The 15625-nt window shown below is 34.4% G+C and overlaps 2 protein-coding genes across 5 annotated transcripts in view; both read right to left on the reverse strand.

Annotated features, from left to right (window-relative positions):
- Positions 1-2990, reverse strand: part of LOC111408352 (mRNA cap guanine-N7 methyltransferase 2-like) — a 12714-nt gene extending 9724 nt beyond the window's left edge. Inside the window, exon 1 of the mRNA XM_023038120.1 lies at positions 2931-2990. Within this exon, the coding sequence (XP_022893888.1) occupies positions 2931-2990 (60 nt within the window). The remainder of the gene's footprint in view (positions 1-2930) is intronic.
- Positions 2991-7450: 4460 nt separating this feature from the next.
- Positions 7451-14755, reverse strand: LOC111407373 (probable cellulose synthase A catalytic subunit 3 [UDP-forming]). 4 transcript variants are annotated; one of them, XM_023036792.1, is made up of 14 exons: positions 14354-14755; positions 13910-14254; positions 13727-13832; positions 13457-13628; positions 12539-12805; positions 12120-12465; positions 11841-11978; positions 11619-11744; positions 9863-10075; positions 9476-9749; positions 8992-9188; positions 8826-8912; positions 8375-8725; positions 7451-8294 (listed from the first exon to the last, which is right to left on the reverse strand). In XM_023036792.1, the coding sequence occupies exons 1-14, from the start codon at positions 14432-14434 to the stop codon at positions 7710-7712; spliced, it is 3288 nt and encodes a 1095-aa protein (XP_022892560.1). In that variant the 5' UTR covers positions 14435-14755; the 3' UTR covers positions 7451-7709. The 4 variants fall into 4 exon arrangements, with proteins under 4 accessions (XP_022892560.1, XP_022892559.1, XP_022892562.1 ...); XM_023036791.1 differs by having other exon boundaries at positions 13457-13631; XM_023036794.1 differs by lacking the exon at positions 11619-11744 and having other exon boundaries at positions 13457-13631.
- Between the last annotated feature and the right edge of the window lie 870 nt (positions 14756-15625).

The raw sequence follows: 15625 nt of genomic DNA on the forward strand, positions 1-15625 counted from the left end.
TACACTTAATATAAAAAGCTATTGTAAAATTAAATTCCATGCTTACTTAGATATAGGAAGTACAATAAACTTATACTTACCAAGTGTACTACCATCTGAATACTGGATATACAATTCAAAGAAGATAGTCACAGCTACAACAGCAGGTGGAAATAAGGTAATATACAGCAGATATGCTACGCAAGTACCTTTTCTAATTTTCTTTAGAGAAATATTTGCTGATACAATAAACATGTCAACCACAATTGGATGTGATATTTTATTATGACAAAATTTCCTATTAAAATATGCACCATTTACACAATATATTGATAAGTATATGTTCACAACACCTTGTGCACATAAAATATTTACACCAAAAATAAATAAAACTATTATAATTGCATATACAGATATAAACTATCAGAGCTCCTCAACCCAGCGTGATGGATTGTAGTCTTAAAAATGACAACAAAAAATAGAATTGAAAAACTGAAAGAAAAAATTCTGAAACATATTCTGAAAATCCATTAGAAAAATGAAATACAGACAAAGTAAAGGCAAAAATAGAATTAACCAATCCAGACACTATTGTTAGAGTCAAACCCATGAAATATTGTGTTGATGATTAAAAAGAATTTAAAGACCAGATAAAAGAATTGCTAGAAGCCAAGTTAATTAAGCCTAGTAAAAGTCCACATAGTAGCCCAGCCTTTATGGTTAGAAAACATAGTGAGATAAAAAGAGGAAAAACCAGAATGGTGATAAATTACAAAAAATTAAATGAAATTACTAAATTTGATGGATACTACTTGCCAAATAAGGACACTTTTATTAAACAAGTACAGAACAAAAAGATATTTTCAAAATTTGACTGTAAGTCAGGGTTTTGGCAAATCATGCTTACAGAAGAAAGTAAACCACTAACTGCATTTAGTACCCCCGATCCTTTAGGACAATACGAATGGAATGTAATGTCATTTGGGTTGAAAAATACACCACAAATATTCCAAAGAAGAATGGATGAGGTAATAAAACCAATTACTCATTTCTGTATTGCATATGTAGATGATTTACTTATTCATTCAAATAATATTGATGAACATATTGAACATCTTGATAAATTTTGTTATATTATGAAAAAACATGTTATTATACTTTCTCAAAAGAAAGCTAAGATAGTTAAAACAGAAATAGAATTTTTATGATTATTTATAAAAGAAGAAGAATTGCAATTGCCATCTCATATTGGAGAAAAATTTCAAGAATTTTTTGAAAAAATCAAAGATAAAAAACAATTACAAAACTTCCTTGGTATATTAAATTATGCTGAAGGATTCATTGAAAATTGTGCCAAATTGAAAAATTATTTTCTTCCAAAATTAAGAAAAAATATAATGTGATCTTGGGAAGAACAAGATTGTGAAAATATAAGGAAAGTAAAAGAAGAGTTAAATGTATTACCCAAACTTGTAATACCACAAGAAGAATATTTATTTATCCTTGAAACTGATGCTTCAGATAATTACTGGGGAGCAGTATTAAAAGTTAAAAAGAATCATAAAGAATATAAATGTGAAAAGAATTGTTCTTGTCCCAAGATACTTGCAGGTTATACATCGGGAACATTCAAAAAAGTTGAAACAAGATATGAGACGAATAGGAAAGAACTCGTTGCTGTAAAAAGAGGAATTCAGAAATATGAAGATTATCTATTACCAAAGAAGTTCTTGATTAGAACTGATAATACTCAAGTTAAAACATTTTTGAAAAATAATGTTGATCCGTCTATTGCCAATAGATATATTATTAGGATACAAATTTGATTTTCATATTTCAAATTTGATATTGAATATATAAAAGGTAAAACTAACTTTCTTCCTGATTATCTTAGCAGGATTGGAGTTAGAACAATTAAGGACAAAAGTCCAAATACTTGAGATAAAAGTTTCCTATTTGGAAACACAAATTCAAAATGTCCAAGATAGCCTTCGAGAAAAAAATATAGCCCTTGAGACAAAAGTTACTTGTACCAAATCTAGTATCCCTTTGCAGGGACTTGTGAATACTAGTGTTCTTCCCAAGGATAAAGGGAAAGAAAAGAACGTAATAGGAACCCCTTCACAGGGAAAACTTGAACCTATTACTGGTAATAAAGATATTCAAGATATCAAAAGAGAAGGTAGCTCTTCACAGAGCCAAACTCAATCTAAACTTTCTATTGAAATGATAGATCCAAAAAAATATTATTAAGATATGCCATGAAACAAAAATTCCCAGAAAAGATAACCATGAAGAAGTAACACTCTTTATTGTTATTTTTAATATTTTATCAGATTGGTATCTGGAGATTGGAAAGTGGATGAAGACTCTCCACTATTCAAAATACAACAAGATAAATTTTTATCCAGGAGCACCAGCCAATTGGGTACGAAATTGTTTTGAGATAGGAAATATATTTTGTATATATCCTAGCAAAGATCTCAAAGAGATAGCTTAACTTCCAGCCAACATCAGGAAAGCTGTTAAAAGATATACTGAAGTCGTCAAGACAACAAATATATATATCAGATTCCATTCAGCAACCATGGAATGAGATCCCGTTCTTGAATATATGCATCTATCGTTCCATGTGATAAAAATGGGACTTACAAATCAACATTTTTCACCAACCAATTAAAAGGTTGTTAAAAATGGATATCAAGATATTCTAAATATGATGCCCTACAAAAGAGCAAAAGGGTACAAAGAGATATTTGAACATGTAACTCAGATAATTACTGAGAAAGAAAAAATATGGGTTTATCCATTTGAAGATCATATTATCTATTCCAATGCAAGGATGGCCACCAGGGAAGAAGATATTTGTTATCTCGATCATTTATTGTCTGCAATTATTTCTAACCAAGTGCATAGATTAGAAGATGTGGCTAAAGAACTATGCAAATTACTCTGGAACTACAGTGATCACCATTGTGAATACTGTGTTGTTGAAGATATGAGTCAAACATCTCTTAATAGTGAAGAATTCCCTGTAGAATTATTTGATTCGAAAATGAAAAAGTGATGGTGACAAAAGTAGCCCTTTATCACTACTTTAATAAAGAAATTTATTAAAGAAAAACTGTGGCTACTAAAAGACAGAAGATAGTGCAAGAAAAGTCTTCATAATTGTGACTACTCCCCACCATTTGTCACAAATGGCAGACAAACTCAAAAGATAAGGCATATAATATCAAAAGGAGAGGTCCACTTAGCAAGAAGATAATGAAAAATTCGGTGGAGATAAGATGGCCTAGCTACCCAACAAAGAAAGGGAAAAAACACCTGTCAAGATAAGATTCCAAAAGGCTTCTGGCAAGGAGGAAGAAGGAGGACATCTCGAAATAACTTATCTGTTAAACACTCGGAGGAAACACATCTTAGAGAGATATATTTTGTAATCTGTATACATCACTTGTATTCAGAAAAATATTGAATAGCTTGAAGATAGTAAAGCGTGTAATAAGGTAATCACTTATGGAGTTCTAAACTTCTTAAGGTGAGTACCAAAAGTATGTAAATATAGATTGTAAGTATGTACTATTTCAGTTTATGAATATCAAAGTAAAGTTTGTTATGTTCAACAAAGCTTTCATAAAAGGATTTCGTTAAATTTCTCATAATTTCTCGGTAGTACAGATAGAGATTTTAAAAGATTTCAAAACATTGATTTTGAATGGATGTTAGCCATGCCAAAGTACTTGTCTTTGAAGGATGGTTTCGGGGAAAAAGACAATTTTCTAACAAAATTGTAGCACCTTGTGTGTAAGTTATCTTTCAAAATTCCGTTCTAAGTAGGAACTTGATTCTGAAAAGAGTTTGGATAGAGGTGAAAACAGAGACTCTGGATACTGTGAGATAGCGTCTGTGGAAACATGGCTAGTTTTCTAGAGTGAGAAATGCAACCTTAATTGAAAAATCTTTTGCGAAAGCAGTTGTGGACCCAAATGATTTCAAAAAAACATTTTAATCTTTACTTGATTCAGAAGATTGATTAAGTACATGCAAAGCATCTATAAAAGCATACTGGAGGGAAAGCCTGTTTACTTCCATTTGATTACTGTAAGTTATTTACTTATTCTTACATACTTATGCTTTAATTATTCTGATGAACAATTCACAAGCATCCACGTCTGTTTCTAATAATGATAATAATTTCATATTATTTTTAGATGAAAAAGATGTTTCGTTTTTATTTAAATTAGCTGAAAAGACTGAAGATATATTTCCTGTTAGCAAAGAAAAAATTGAAGAAATATATAGAGATATAGATTATAATTGTAAAAATAATATAGGATTTAATTCTGTAGGAACTAGTAAAGAGATAAAAAAGATAGAGGATATTATAACTAAACATAGAGATATACAAGAAGAAATTTCAGAAGAATTAGTTCGAGGATATATAACCAAGAAAGGTCAGCTTAGGATCTTTGAAGAACTACTAAAATACACAGAATATTTAAAGGTGTTTGAAAGATTGAAAAATATAGATATAGGTCCTGATTAATAAATCCTTAAAGATATAAGATATATCTTGCAAATAATTATAGTAAGGGTAAAATAGCATTTCTTATAGAAAAGGCCATTGTGGAAAATTGGATCAATTATTCAGCCATTTTAAAAAATTGCCAGTTTATAGACTGGCGTTTCGAATTTGGAAATATTGCGAATTACCCCTATCATTTTTTATATTCTGCTTGATACCCCAATAATTTGTTAATAGTGCAGAACCCACCTGTTATTTTCCAGAATTAAACTGGACGTACAGAAGTGAAACTCACAGAGCTCCTACAAATGAGTCTCATGGAGTCGAGCCCACGTGGGCCCGATGTATTAAAAAATGGCCAAAAAAATGTCGACCCCATCATAGTGAGTAGTTTGTAAAATATTTGTAAATTTTCTTTCTGTACCTACAGCTCGATGCTATTTTCCAAGATATTATTGTTTAGTCTGTTGACAAATTGCAGCCGACCCGACTCTGAGCTTGGTAGACAAGCCAGGATCAGCTAGTGGGTTAGCAAGCTGGGCTCACAAACCACTCACTTTTTTAATAAATATTTCAATTTTCCCAAATATAAAAATAAAAATAATTATAAAGAGGCAAGGAACTTATTTATTATTTCCAAAGACTGATGAGTACCACGTTGTGGCACTAAGAAAGAAAGCTTTAAAATGACCAAGTAAGAGGAACAAAATTACTCGCTAATTTTCCGTAAAATAGTACCCTTTAGTATGATATTCAGAAAGAATTATACCTTGTGGGTTTTTCTCACAGGCGGTAGCACCTGTATGGTGCCCTTTTTTTGTGATTTTCGATAAGAACCAAAGATAATGTGCCAGGTGAAATTCTATAACAATTCAGTAAAAAAATTTCGGTAAGTACTACTCTTAGCACATTTTTTATTTCTTCTTTGACCTTATTCTCCCATTTCTTTTCTTACCAACCTTGTTTCCTAATTTTCCATGCTCTCTCTAGCCTAAAAGTCTTTCAAGTTATCGAAAAAGTGAACAAAAGTAATTCAGAAAATTTCAGCTGAAGGAGAATTATTAGACCTTCTAATTTGGTTGGGATTCAAAGGCGTCAACAGATTCCGCCTTCACTCATCTCCAATTACATATTACTCGCAAACTTGGAATGCATGCATTAGGCACACAAGTCCCGAGTCTCTCCAAATACAAAAAAGAGCGCGAGAAGTCACTATTGTATGCACTCCAACACTCAAATCAGTAAAAGGAATAGTTGAAAACATATTGAGTGTGAGTGCGACGCTAAAAGGAGATGATAACAACATATTGAGTGCGAGTGCGAGTGCGGGAGAATTAAAAACATTGTAATTACCCTCATCTGATTACAGTACGCGACTATTTATAGACACGGAAATAGATTTTGAGACTTTTGAACACTTGAAACATTGCCTCATCTTATCGACTTAGAATATCCTATGAGATTCTCAGCACATTCGCTCACACTTGCAAGCAAGAGTGAACTCAAGCCCTTGCTTGACAAAAATTAAAAAGATTTTTTTGAGAAAATTGAGTTTGGGATTAGTAATTTTTCGGAGTATGTATATTAAAAAAGTGGAAAAATTTTGGGTTTACATGAAAAATATTTTATTGTGCGAATATGTAGTTGAGATGAGTTTGAGAAAACCATTTTTTGAGAAAATGGATGACAAACATGGACTAAGTGTAGATTATTATGCCTTTGTTTGAGTCCCATTTTGAGGGGGGAAAATGCATTTTTGAATAGTATATTGATGAAAAATGTGTGGTTAAGAAATAAGGAAAAATTTTGGATTTATGTCGAATATTATTTTATTGAAAATTGTGTGGTTGAAATGATATCAAAACATCGTTTATTATTGCATTTTTTTTTAAAATGGGACTCAAACAAGGGCTATTTATGGCTTGCAAAATTTTACGTTTTTCACTATGGTAAGCAATGTAATGTAAAAAGGAAAAAATTGTAACTATTTTCTCCTCATTTTTTAACATTATTGAGAACAAGTCAAGAATAAATCATGGCTATATAAATTCATAACATGAAATAGATTGAAGCAAGGGTTTGACTATTTCTTCTTAAAACAATAATGTCCCTCACATATATTAACAATTTTCTATTATTCATCTCCCATGATATAACGATCACATCATGCAAGAGGAGCCCTTTAAATTACTTAGACTAGTGAATCTATTGATATTTGGAACTCTCTCTATATGAAATTCAAATTCAAAATGAATGTAGAGATTATTATGAAGTGAATATTTAGGAATATGATAATGCAAGGATAAAATAAAGTGTGTAAATTTTGCAATTGGAATTGGACATTCTAAACAATTTTATCCAAAGACGTGACTTTTCTATAAATTTTTGTTACTATCGTAATTCCGACAATTTTCACATGGTAAGCGTTTCATGTTTGGGCTTAATTTCTCGTTCAACCAAAATTGGTTCTAAGTAAGCCTCCTCAGACCATACAAGAGGGCATCGAGCCCATGCTAAGGGTTTGATTAAGATATGCCAGAAAATTACAATAATCTACTCACGGAATTGAATATGTCCTACCCCATAATCGACTAATCTTGCTTAACCAGTTGATCAAAGTTGTTCAAAACCAAATCTTCCTAACCAATTTCCAACAATTAAATAATGAGACAATGTTGTACCAAAATAATTGCATATTAATATTCTTGGGCACTCTTTAAACTCTAGGTTGCGGGGGCAATCGAAATATGTATTTGTGACTAGATGTGCTTTTTGGATCATACATGAATCTAGGCAACGTCTAACTGCGTAATACGTTCTCATAGAGTTATTACGGCAAAGATAAAAAAACACTACCATATATTAGTATTTAGTATTTGATAGGTCTCTTCTTGTGTATAATCCCGATCGTTAAATTCGAGTTCAGCTTACTAAACATGTGAATGGTATGCAATACTTGTCTTATAATCCAATCTGTATCTGTAAATATCAATTCCTATGCACTTTCTTGATGTGGTGCTCTCTTAATTGCCAATAGATAGTAACCATCATTTATCAGCAAGCACTCAAGCGCAAACTATACATGACAAACTAGATTGAGAAACCTCTTCGAAGGATTAATTTTCACGATACTCGAAAACGACTGGAATCTTCGCTATGAACTCAGTAAGAATCCATGTCCGGACACATGCGAATAGTTCGACTAATTGCAGTCCAACCCACATTCTTCCAATACAGGCTCATCAGACCTGGCCGAGAATGGATCTACTCGAACCCACATAAGTGAAAGTATTGAAGCAAGTAGTATTGACCAGACAATGATGATTGTAGGTGCCCGGCTCTGGCGTCCGAGTAGACCCTTAAGGAAAGGATACAAGTGTACTATAACCCAGAAGGCAAAAAACAGTTTACCCACCAAAGGTCCCCAAGACTGGTATCCATTATTAATTGCATTAGAAATTCCAGCAATTACTCCAATCAGGTTTAATATCAGAAGGGTAGTCGGAGGAATGAGCAATGTCGTCCACCTGAATGCGTACAAGTCGGAGAACTCTACATCGTCTCCTGCTTTTGAAGTAACAGTGAAGTTCGTGTCGACACCAGCTAGTACTTTCAAGATTCCCTGAAAGACTGCAAAAAGATGTGCTGAAACACCTCCAATGACCCAAAATTGCTCGTTTCTCCACCAATCCTCGATGCCTACACCACTCCATCTCATTTCCAGGATACTAGTCGAAAATATACAGATAAAGAGGGACAAAAACCACAAACTAGCAGAATTGCTAAGCTGCAAAAGCAAATGATTCAAATTGATGTCACATATACAAAATACGAATTTTGTTGACAGGAATAGTTGAGAAGCCATACCTCAGGAATTATAAAGTGTCCCGTTAACAAGCATACGGCAGGCAAGGTGCAGTAAGCCACCAGGGGAATTGATGTCAACGGATATATTGCTGCGTTAATGTAGGACAAACGCTCCAACCATTTCAAACCTCCTCCATACCCGTACCAGAGCGGGCAGTGCCTGCTTAGAAAAATTTCGACAGAACCAAGGGCCCAACGGAGAACTTGATTCAGTCGGTCTGATAAATTTATGGGTGCAGAACCTTTGAACGCTGGTCTTGAGGAGACGCAATATATAGATCGCCATCCATGGCAGTGCATTTTAAAACCAGTTAAAATGTCTTCTGTAACAGAACCATAGATCCACCCAACCTAGATACAATGAAAGGATAAACACCAACATTTTGCAGAATGAATGGCAAAAAACACTGCTATTTCATTAATTCAAGGATGAATTAAGGCAAAAATCTACCTTGTGTAGTCTTATATGACTAGAGTATATAATTTCAAGCGATTCATCAATTACACCGGAAGGGTGAATTGTGTTCTTTTGATAGTTCTTCAAGATGAAATGTAACAACATTAAGACACTAAAATGCAGAAATAAAATAAGCAAGCAAAAGAATTAGTAATGCTACCTCTTTTCCCCAGTCTGTCTTGTCTTCATATCCACAGCTAATCACATGAATGGCCTCCTTCAACAAAGAGGCAGGGCTAGCATTTTTAAGGATTCCACCATCTTCAATTAGTATTGACGCAACGAAAGCAGAGGATTGACCGAATTTGTTCTTTAGTTTCTCCTTAGGAAGCACAGGTTTTTTCTCACTCTCGGTTACTGCAAAATAACAATGAGCTAAATCGATATTATTGATAAATGATGTTACAGAACCAAGTCAATATTCTAGATAATTCTAATCATTTTGCATACGTAAGCATTAAAAAAGTACTCACGCTTAAGATTTAATACAAGTATAAAATGCAAAATTTACTTGCGGCGGATGATTTTCTGTCAACAATTGCCAATTCAACTAGTTAACTCGACAGATATCAATAGAGAAATATTCCAAGTGAGTTTTCAACTTTAGTTGTCTCATGTATTATTATTGCATGTATGAGAATAACCTTCAATGGACTCTTCAATTTCCTGCAAAGTAAGTGATTGTGTCTTCAGATTGTCTTTAGAATCCTTTTTCTTCTCAGCAGAAGTAGCCATTTTAGCTTTCTTTTTCTTACTTTCAGAACAACAAAGACTCCACCTAGGCAAGCAATTGCAGGTTCTTCCAGGAGCCTTCTTTGACTTTGGGGCATCATAACCATAAAATGCTCGTCTCCTGAACACACTGCCAGTCCCAACATAGATAGGCCCTTGTATCCCATCCAGGCCTTTCATGTTAATCTGGTGATTTCAACTGACGAAAATTAGACGCTAGGAAAAAAATTTCAAAAACAAGTATGAAGAGGCAAACCAAAATAGGTGCCTTCAATCACGTTAAAGAAGTGCATGCTTACATCAAAGAACACAGTGTTCCGGTTAGCATATCGATCACTCCTATCAATTCCATCAAACCTCTGGGGAAACTGTACGTAGCAAACCTTTTTCCGTAACAAAGGATCCATCATAAAGCACATTGCTTCCCTGAGAGCCTTGCTATTATTGATGTAGTGATCACAATCCAAATTCAACAAATAAGGAGCATTGGTGAGAATGGCAGAGACACGAACCTGCTCAAAAAACAAGCCCCTAGTTATCTATATTGTATGACTATTGGCAAAAAAAGGAGAAAAGAGCAAATGCAATGGATAGAGCTCTAGTGAAAATAAAAGCACAAAACAAAATTAATATTTGTGTGGTTAGGCTACATGAAGGCGAAGACAAATGAGTCAAATATGATTTTAGTACTCTCACCAAATGTTGGGTTTTGATACCCAATAATTCGGGCGATGATGTTATACCGACATCGGATAAAAAGCAAATGCAATGGATAGAGCTCTAGTGAAAATAAAAGCACAAAACAAAATTAATATTTGTGTGGTTAGGCTACATGAAGGCGAAGACAATGAGTCAAATATGTTGCATAAATTTGAAAGGAACCATATTCATAAAATCCTTCCATAAAATCATAAATTCCATGTTGAAATCAAAGAGACAACAAAAAGTGCGGAAACATACCTTGATCCATGAATCTTACTGCTTTAATTGGGTTTTGATCTTCCAATTGATACGTGATTTTCCTTCCTTTTGGTTTTCTTCAAAGTCTCTGTTGATGGGGATGCAGAGATATTTTCCAAAGAAAATCACGTTCAAATTGGGGACCATAACCACTTTTAAAATAACTGCTATTGGCAGTTATTAACTTTAAGTTATTTCAAATTGGCCCCTCATCAATTCAAAATAACACCTTCTGGTCTCTACACTTTAATCCCATAAAATTTAATACCCAATAGTCCAAAATTAAATCCAATGGATCACTTTATCGACTATATTTGATTTAAAATAGCACCACACATTCTAATAAATGTACATGTGTGGCCCCAAAGTTGGAATTTTTTCCAACAAAATATGATTTTAGTACTCTCACCAAATGTTGGGTTTTGATACCCAATAATTCGGGCGATGATGTTATACCGACATCGGATAAAATAAATATTGACACCTAGGATTGATGACTCGACCCTAAAATTATTTGGGACATTGGAAGCAACATAATTAATTAGTGTTGCTCATAGCCCAGTTTCTACACTCATTGGATGGTTTTTGTATGTTGGCCCACTTGTCATATTTGAATTGGCCGTGTCTTTTGTCATTCACGTGTTTGTCTTGTCTTGTGTTTTGAGAAAAAAAAAAACGAGTCTGTCTCTTTTGCTTTGTGCTTCTCGTTTAGCTCATCTCTATGCCCTAACCTATATAAGTTGGCCCCCTTTGTCTTTTGTCATTCACGTGTTTGTCTTGTCTTGTGTTTTGAGAAAAAAAAAAACGAGTCTGTCTCTTTTGCTTTGTGCTTCTCCTTGGCCGTGTCTTCTTGTTCTTCTCTGGCCTTTGTGGTTGCTAACACCGTCATTTTTGTGTCCTAAATGGGTACAAATCTTGAGCAACCGGAGTGTAGAAGAGGTTTAAGGTTTTGGGTCGTGATTGCTTGGATGTATTGATAAGGTTGAGATTGGTATACTGAGCCCGGAATTCCACCAATTGGAGTCGATTTTTCAACACCAAATCTTCTCACAAAGTCGATGAGTATAGCTAATATATTCTTCACAGGGAACTTACCAGTGCATTCATTGCACCAGCCTTTTTGTGGTGATTAAAACCAGGTCTTTTTTCCCTGGAGACATATACCAAACGCGGTAATTCATTTCCATCAGTGTCTTGCCCCCCGCTTTGGCCTAGAAATACCTAAGAAAGATTGAAAAGTTCCTTATTTCCAATTATACAAAGTCAGGTATCTAATATCAGGATAAATTTCATTATCATATTTAATAATAAAATTACCTGAATCATTCCAGGATGATCTCGGACGTTATTTCCAGGCCAAGGGGTCCCATCCTGCATTGTCCACCCTTCTTCTGGAACTTTTTGCGCTTTAGCAACCAAAGAATTAATATGAACTTTGAACTCTTCATACTCTCTCTACAAAGACATAAAGAGCGTAAACATGATCATACTAGAAAATAAATGAAGTCAAAAAATTGGGTTCCATTGGACGATAATCCATCCCTTTTAATTTAAATTTGAAATCCACGCATTGCATCCAATATAGTAAATTCCTACCTTCATAGCTCGTCGCTCCTTCACAAATGAAGGCAACACCTTGTCCTTGAGATAATCCATCTTTTGAGCAAAATACCACTCAGGTGCCCTGGGCTCAATATTAAATTTCTTGCAAAAAGGTACCCATTTCCGTGCAAACTCCATTGTTTCTGACAAGGCTTCGAACGTCAACATGGCAGCTCCATCATCAGACACATAGCAGGACACCTTTTCTACAGGATAGTCTACTGCAAGAATTGACAACACCGTGTTTGCGGAGACTAAAGGGGGTTCTTTCAAGGGATCTACTGTACTCACAAATATATCAATTGGTGAAAGCTCAGAAGGTTGACCCTCCTTTTCGTACCTGAATATCATAGTAATCAAGATTACAGATAATTTATAGTATGAAAATGTTAGAAGAGAGGATGACTATAAACCTTAAAGACAATCTATCCAGGTAGGTTTCCCTATCAATTGGGAGCCATTTTGGGAACTGATCAAGAATCCATGAAACTGCAAACCAAATTTCACATATAATTGATACAAGCCACAGTGCATATGCCTCGTTCACTGGATGCGTGATTCGGTAATGGAGGAAGAATCCGAGAACTACAAGACGGATAATAATTATCATTCGATAAGGGTTGATTTGACCTGATGGAATCGGTACTTTTCTTGATAGTGGCTGTCTAGCCTCAACCATCCTGGTCACATGTACACAAAACATACAAAGTCAGTTCAAGTATTTGATTAACACCAAACTAACTAACTAACCAAGCTCAAGCCCAGGTGTTTGAAAATGAACCAACTTTCCTAGTCCTATAGCATCAGGTGTTGAATGTGAAAAGAAAACAAATATCTTCATTTGAATGAAATCTAAACAAATTAACCCAATTGTTTCTCTCAACTTTTGCTTACGGTATCTTACTAAGCTCCACACCATTATATTGTAGGCTGTCCTATATCAGTAGCTATCAAAATTTTCAACAAGAAGCTGCTATTATTTCACTAAACTCCAGCCTGAGTTTGTTTGCTTTCCCAAATTAAATACACCTTACATAACCAAGGAAGAAGATTGGCTTCGGGAAATATTCATTTGATTTATATATCAAGAAATTAAGACCACAATTCCCACTTCCTTCAGCCATGAGAATTTGTTTAAGTCAGATAGGATTAATGTCCTAAATAAATTAGCTAATGTTGCTTAAATTTTAGGACTTAATAATGCTAGTATATATTTAACATGGTTATACATCCTTCTTCAACATTTCTACTCTTAAGTTACTTATGAACAAATTAGAAACTAGAGGTTTTGGTACTATAAATACCACGAGTAATGTTCCTCAAGTTCTTACAAGGATAGATCGGGTCCTTCTCCATCATCATCAGAATCTTTGCCTCCATTTTCATGCTTAGCATTTATTCTCTCTTGCTTCCGTTTCCAATTCTCCATCCTCTCTTTCCAGGCTACACTACCATAGCCGTACGCTGCTAAATCCTTTGACGGGTCCAACGATCTAGGTTGAGCTGCTGAAGAAGTTTTGATGTACACAAGATTCTTTTCTTCGTGAACAGATAAGCAAGAGCATGATTTTCTAGACTAGTATCTGGAGTAAGATTGATACCTGGAACTGAAAGGCAGTAATCAGCCGAAGAATGAGGATGAACTCTTTTACCAACACGACCATATGCAGGGACCAGAGCATGTTGTTCATGTGGGATATCATCAACCTGAAACTACCCATTGTTTGGTGAATTCGGATGCTTTCACAAGAAATTCGAAAAGGAAGGGAAGAACAAGAGACTACCGTGCTACCATCAGTGAGAAGGAGGACTTGAGAAGGCAGGGCACCGTAGACAAGCTCTACAGGCACAAGCGCGAAATCCTGCTGCTTGAACTCGTTCTCGAGGTCATCAATGTTATCCTCTTCTTCATCCCCATCGACCCTGGCACAGCCTTGGAGACGTTTGAACCTGGTTTTACACTGAGGGCATACCTGGCTTCCTTCACGACGCTCGTACTCGTAGCAAGTCCTACAAATGGGGAAGGCGCATTCGTTGCAAGCCACAAACAGCTCTCCATCAACTGTCAATCCAACATCATCTCCACATATCTGGCATATTTTCCTGATTAACTGCTCTAGCGGCGTTCGCTGAAAGCAGCATCAAAGTGAGGAAATCACATGTATCTTGGTTGAGCGAATTTGGATCTTCTTACGTCGAATCCAAGTAGTAATTATCTGAATACTTACCAAGAACTCTCCATCGCGACGGATCACAACAAGTTCGTTCCGGTTGTGAGAACCAGCTACTAAGCCTGCACTGGCCTCCATTATATTACCAAACTTTCTTTGCAGCTGAGATTATCATGTGGTTTGGTGTTTTCACCATGATTGAATTCGAAATTGAGTCTCAAACATCATAGTTGGAGCGGCTGGCCACAATATTTTGTTCTTCCTAGCTACCATAAACGAATAAATTAATTGATTTTCATGCAGATTTCGGTTTTGCATAGGCCGCCTGTTTGACTGAAAAACCAATGCATCAAAAACTGATGCAAAGAAAAATCCGCCAGCCGTCCCAAGAAAGCAAAAGGATACATTATCAACGAAAATCCATTAACGAAACAACATTTCTCAATCAATCAGAACCCACGAAAGACAATGACATTGCTGCCAGCCAGCCTTGCAATAGTATAATACCGTTACTGTTCGGCGGTCCTTTTGTCAAGGCATTGTACGAACATTTTACAATAGACGACTCACCAGTCACCATTGAAATCAGCCTCAAAGTTCTCATAAACAAGTCCACGAGGCAGGCCTTTGACTAGCGTTACGTCATTGTACCTCCCAGTAATTCCCCTACACTTAGCCTCTGTTAGACAATCATTTTATTAAACTATTTTTTTCTCAAAACTCATTTTCAATCACAGATTTTTATAATAAGATTCTTATGATAAAATATTTTGAACATAATCCCAACCTTCTTTTTTTTTTACTTATTAACTCGTTCTCCAAAAAATCAGTATTCTCTAAACTCATTTTCCTTAAAAAAAAAAAAAAAAAAAAAAAAAAAAAAAAAAAAAAAAAAAAAAAAAAAAAAAAAAAAAAAAAAAAAAAAAAAAAAAAAAAAAAAAAAAAAAAAAAAAGAGTTCTTTATAATTGTTGTCGAATGGCTTAGTTATAAGCAAACTGGAAATCTGTTTTATGATAACTAGGGGAATAATAAGTTATATATTTTGGTTTAATTTTTAACATTGTTGAAAAAAATAATATTTTAAAATTTCAAATAAGTGATATATTTATTTTAGACAAACATGTACTTAATTTAATTGGTCAAATATATTTTTTATTCATACATTTTGTAAAACCTATAATATCTTATCCGCTTATCATCCTCACACTTTGTAAGACACTTCAGTTTTTAAAGTATCACCTAACAAGCACTAAGAGCATGTTTTGCGTGCATTTTCAGGTTCATAAGTTGGTATATATATATATATATATATATATATATATATATAT

The sequence above is a fragment of the Olea europaea genome, chromosome 13 (assembly GCF_002742605.1).
Source record: "Olea europaea var. sylvestris chromosome 13, O_europaea_v1, whole genome shotgun sequence".
NCBI lineage: Eukaryota > Viridiplantae > Streptophyta > Magnoliopsida > Lamiales > Oleaceae > Olea > Olea europaea.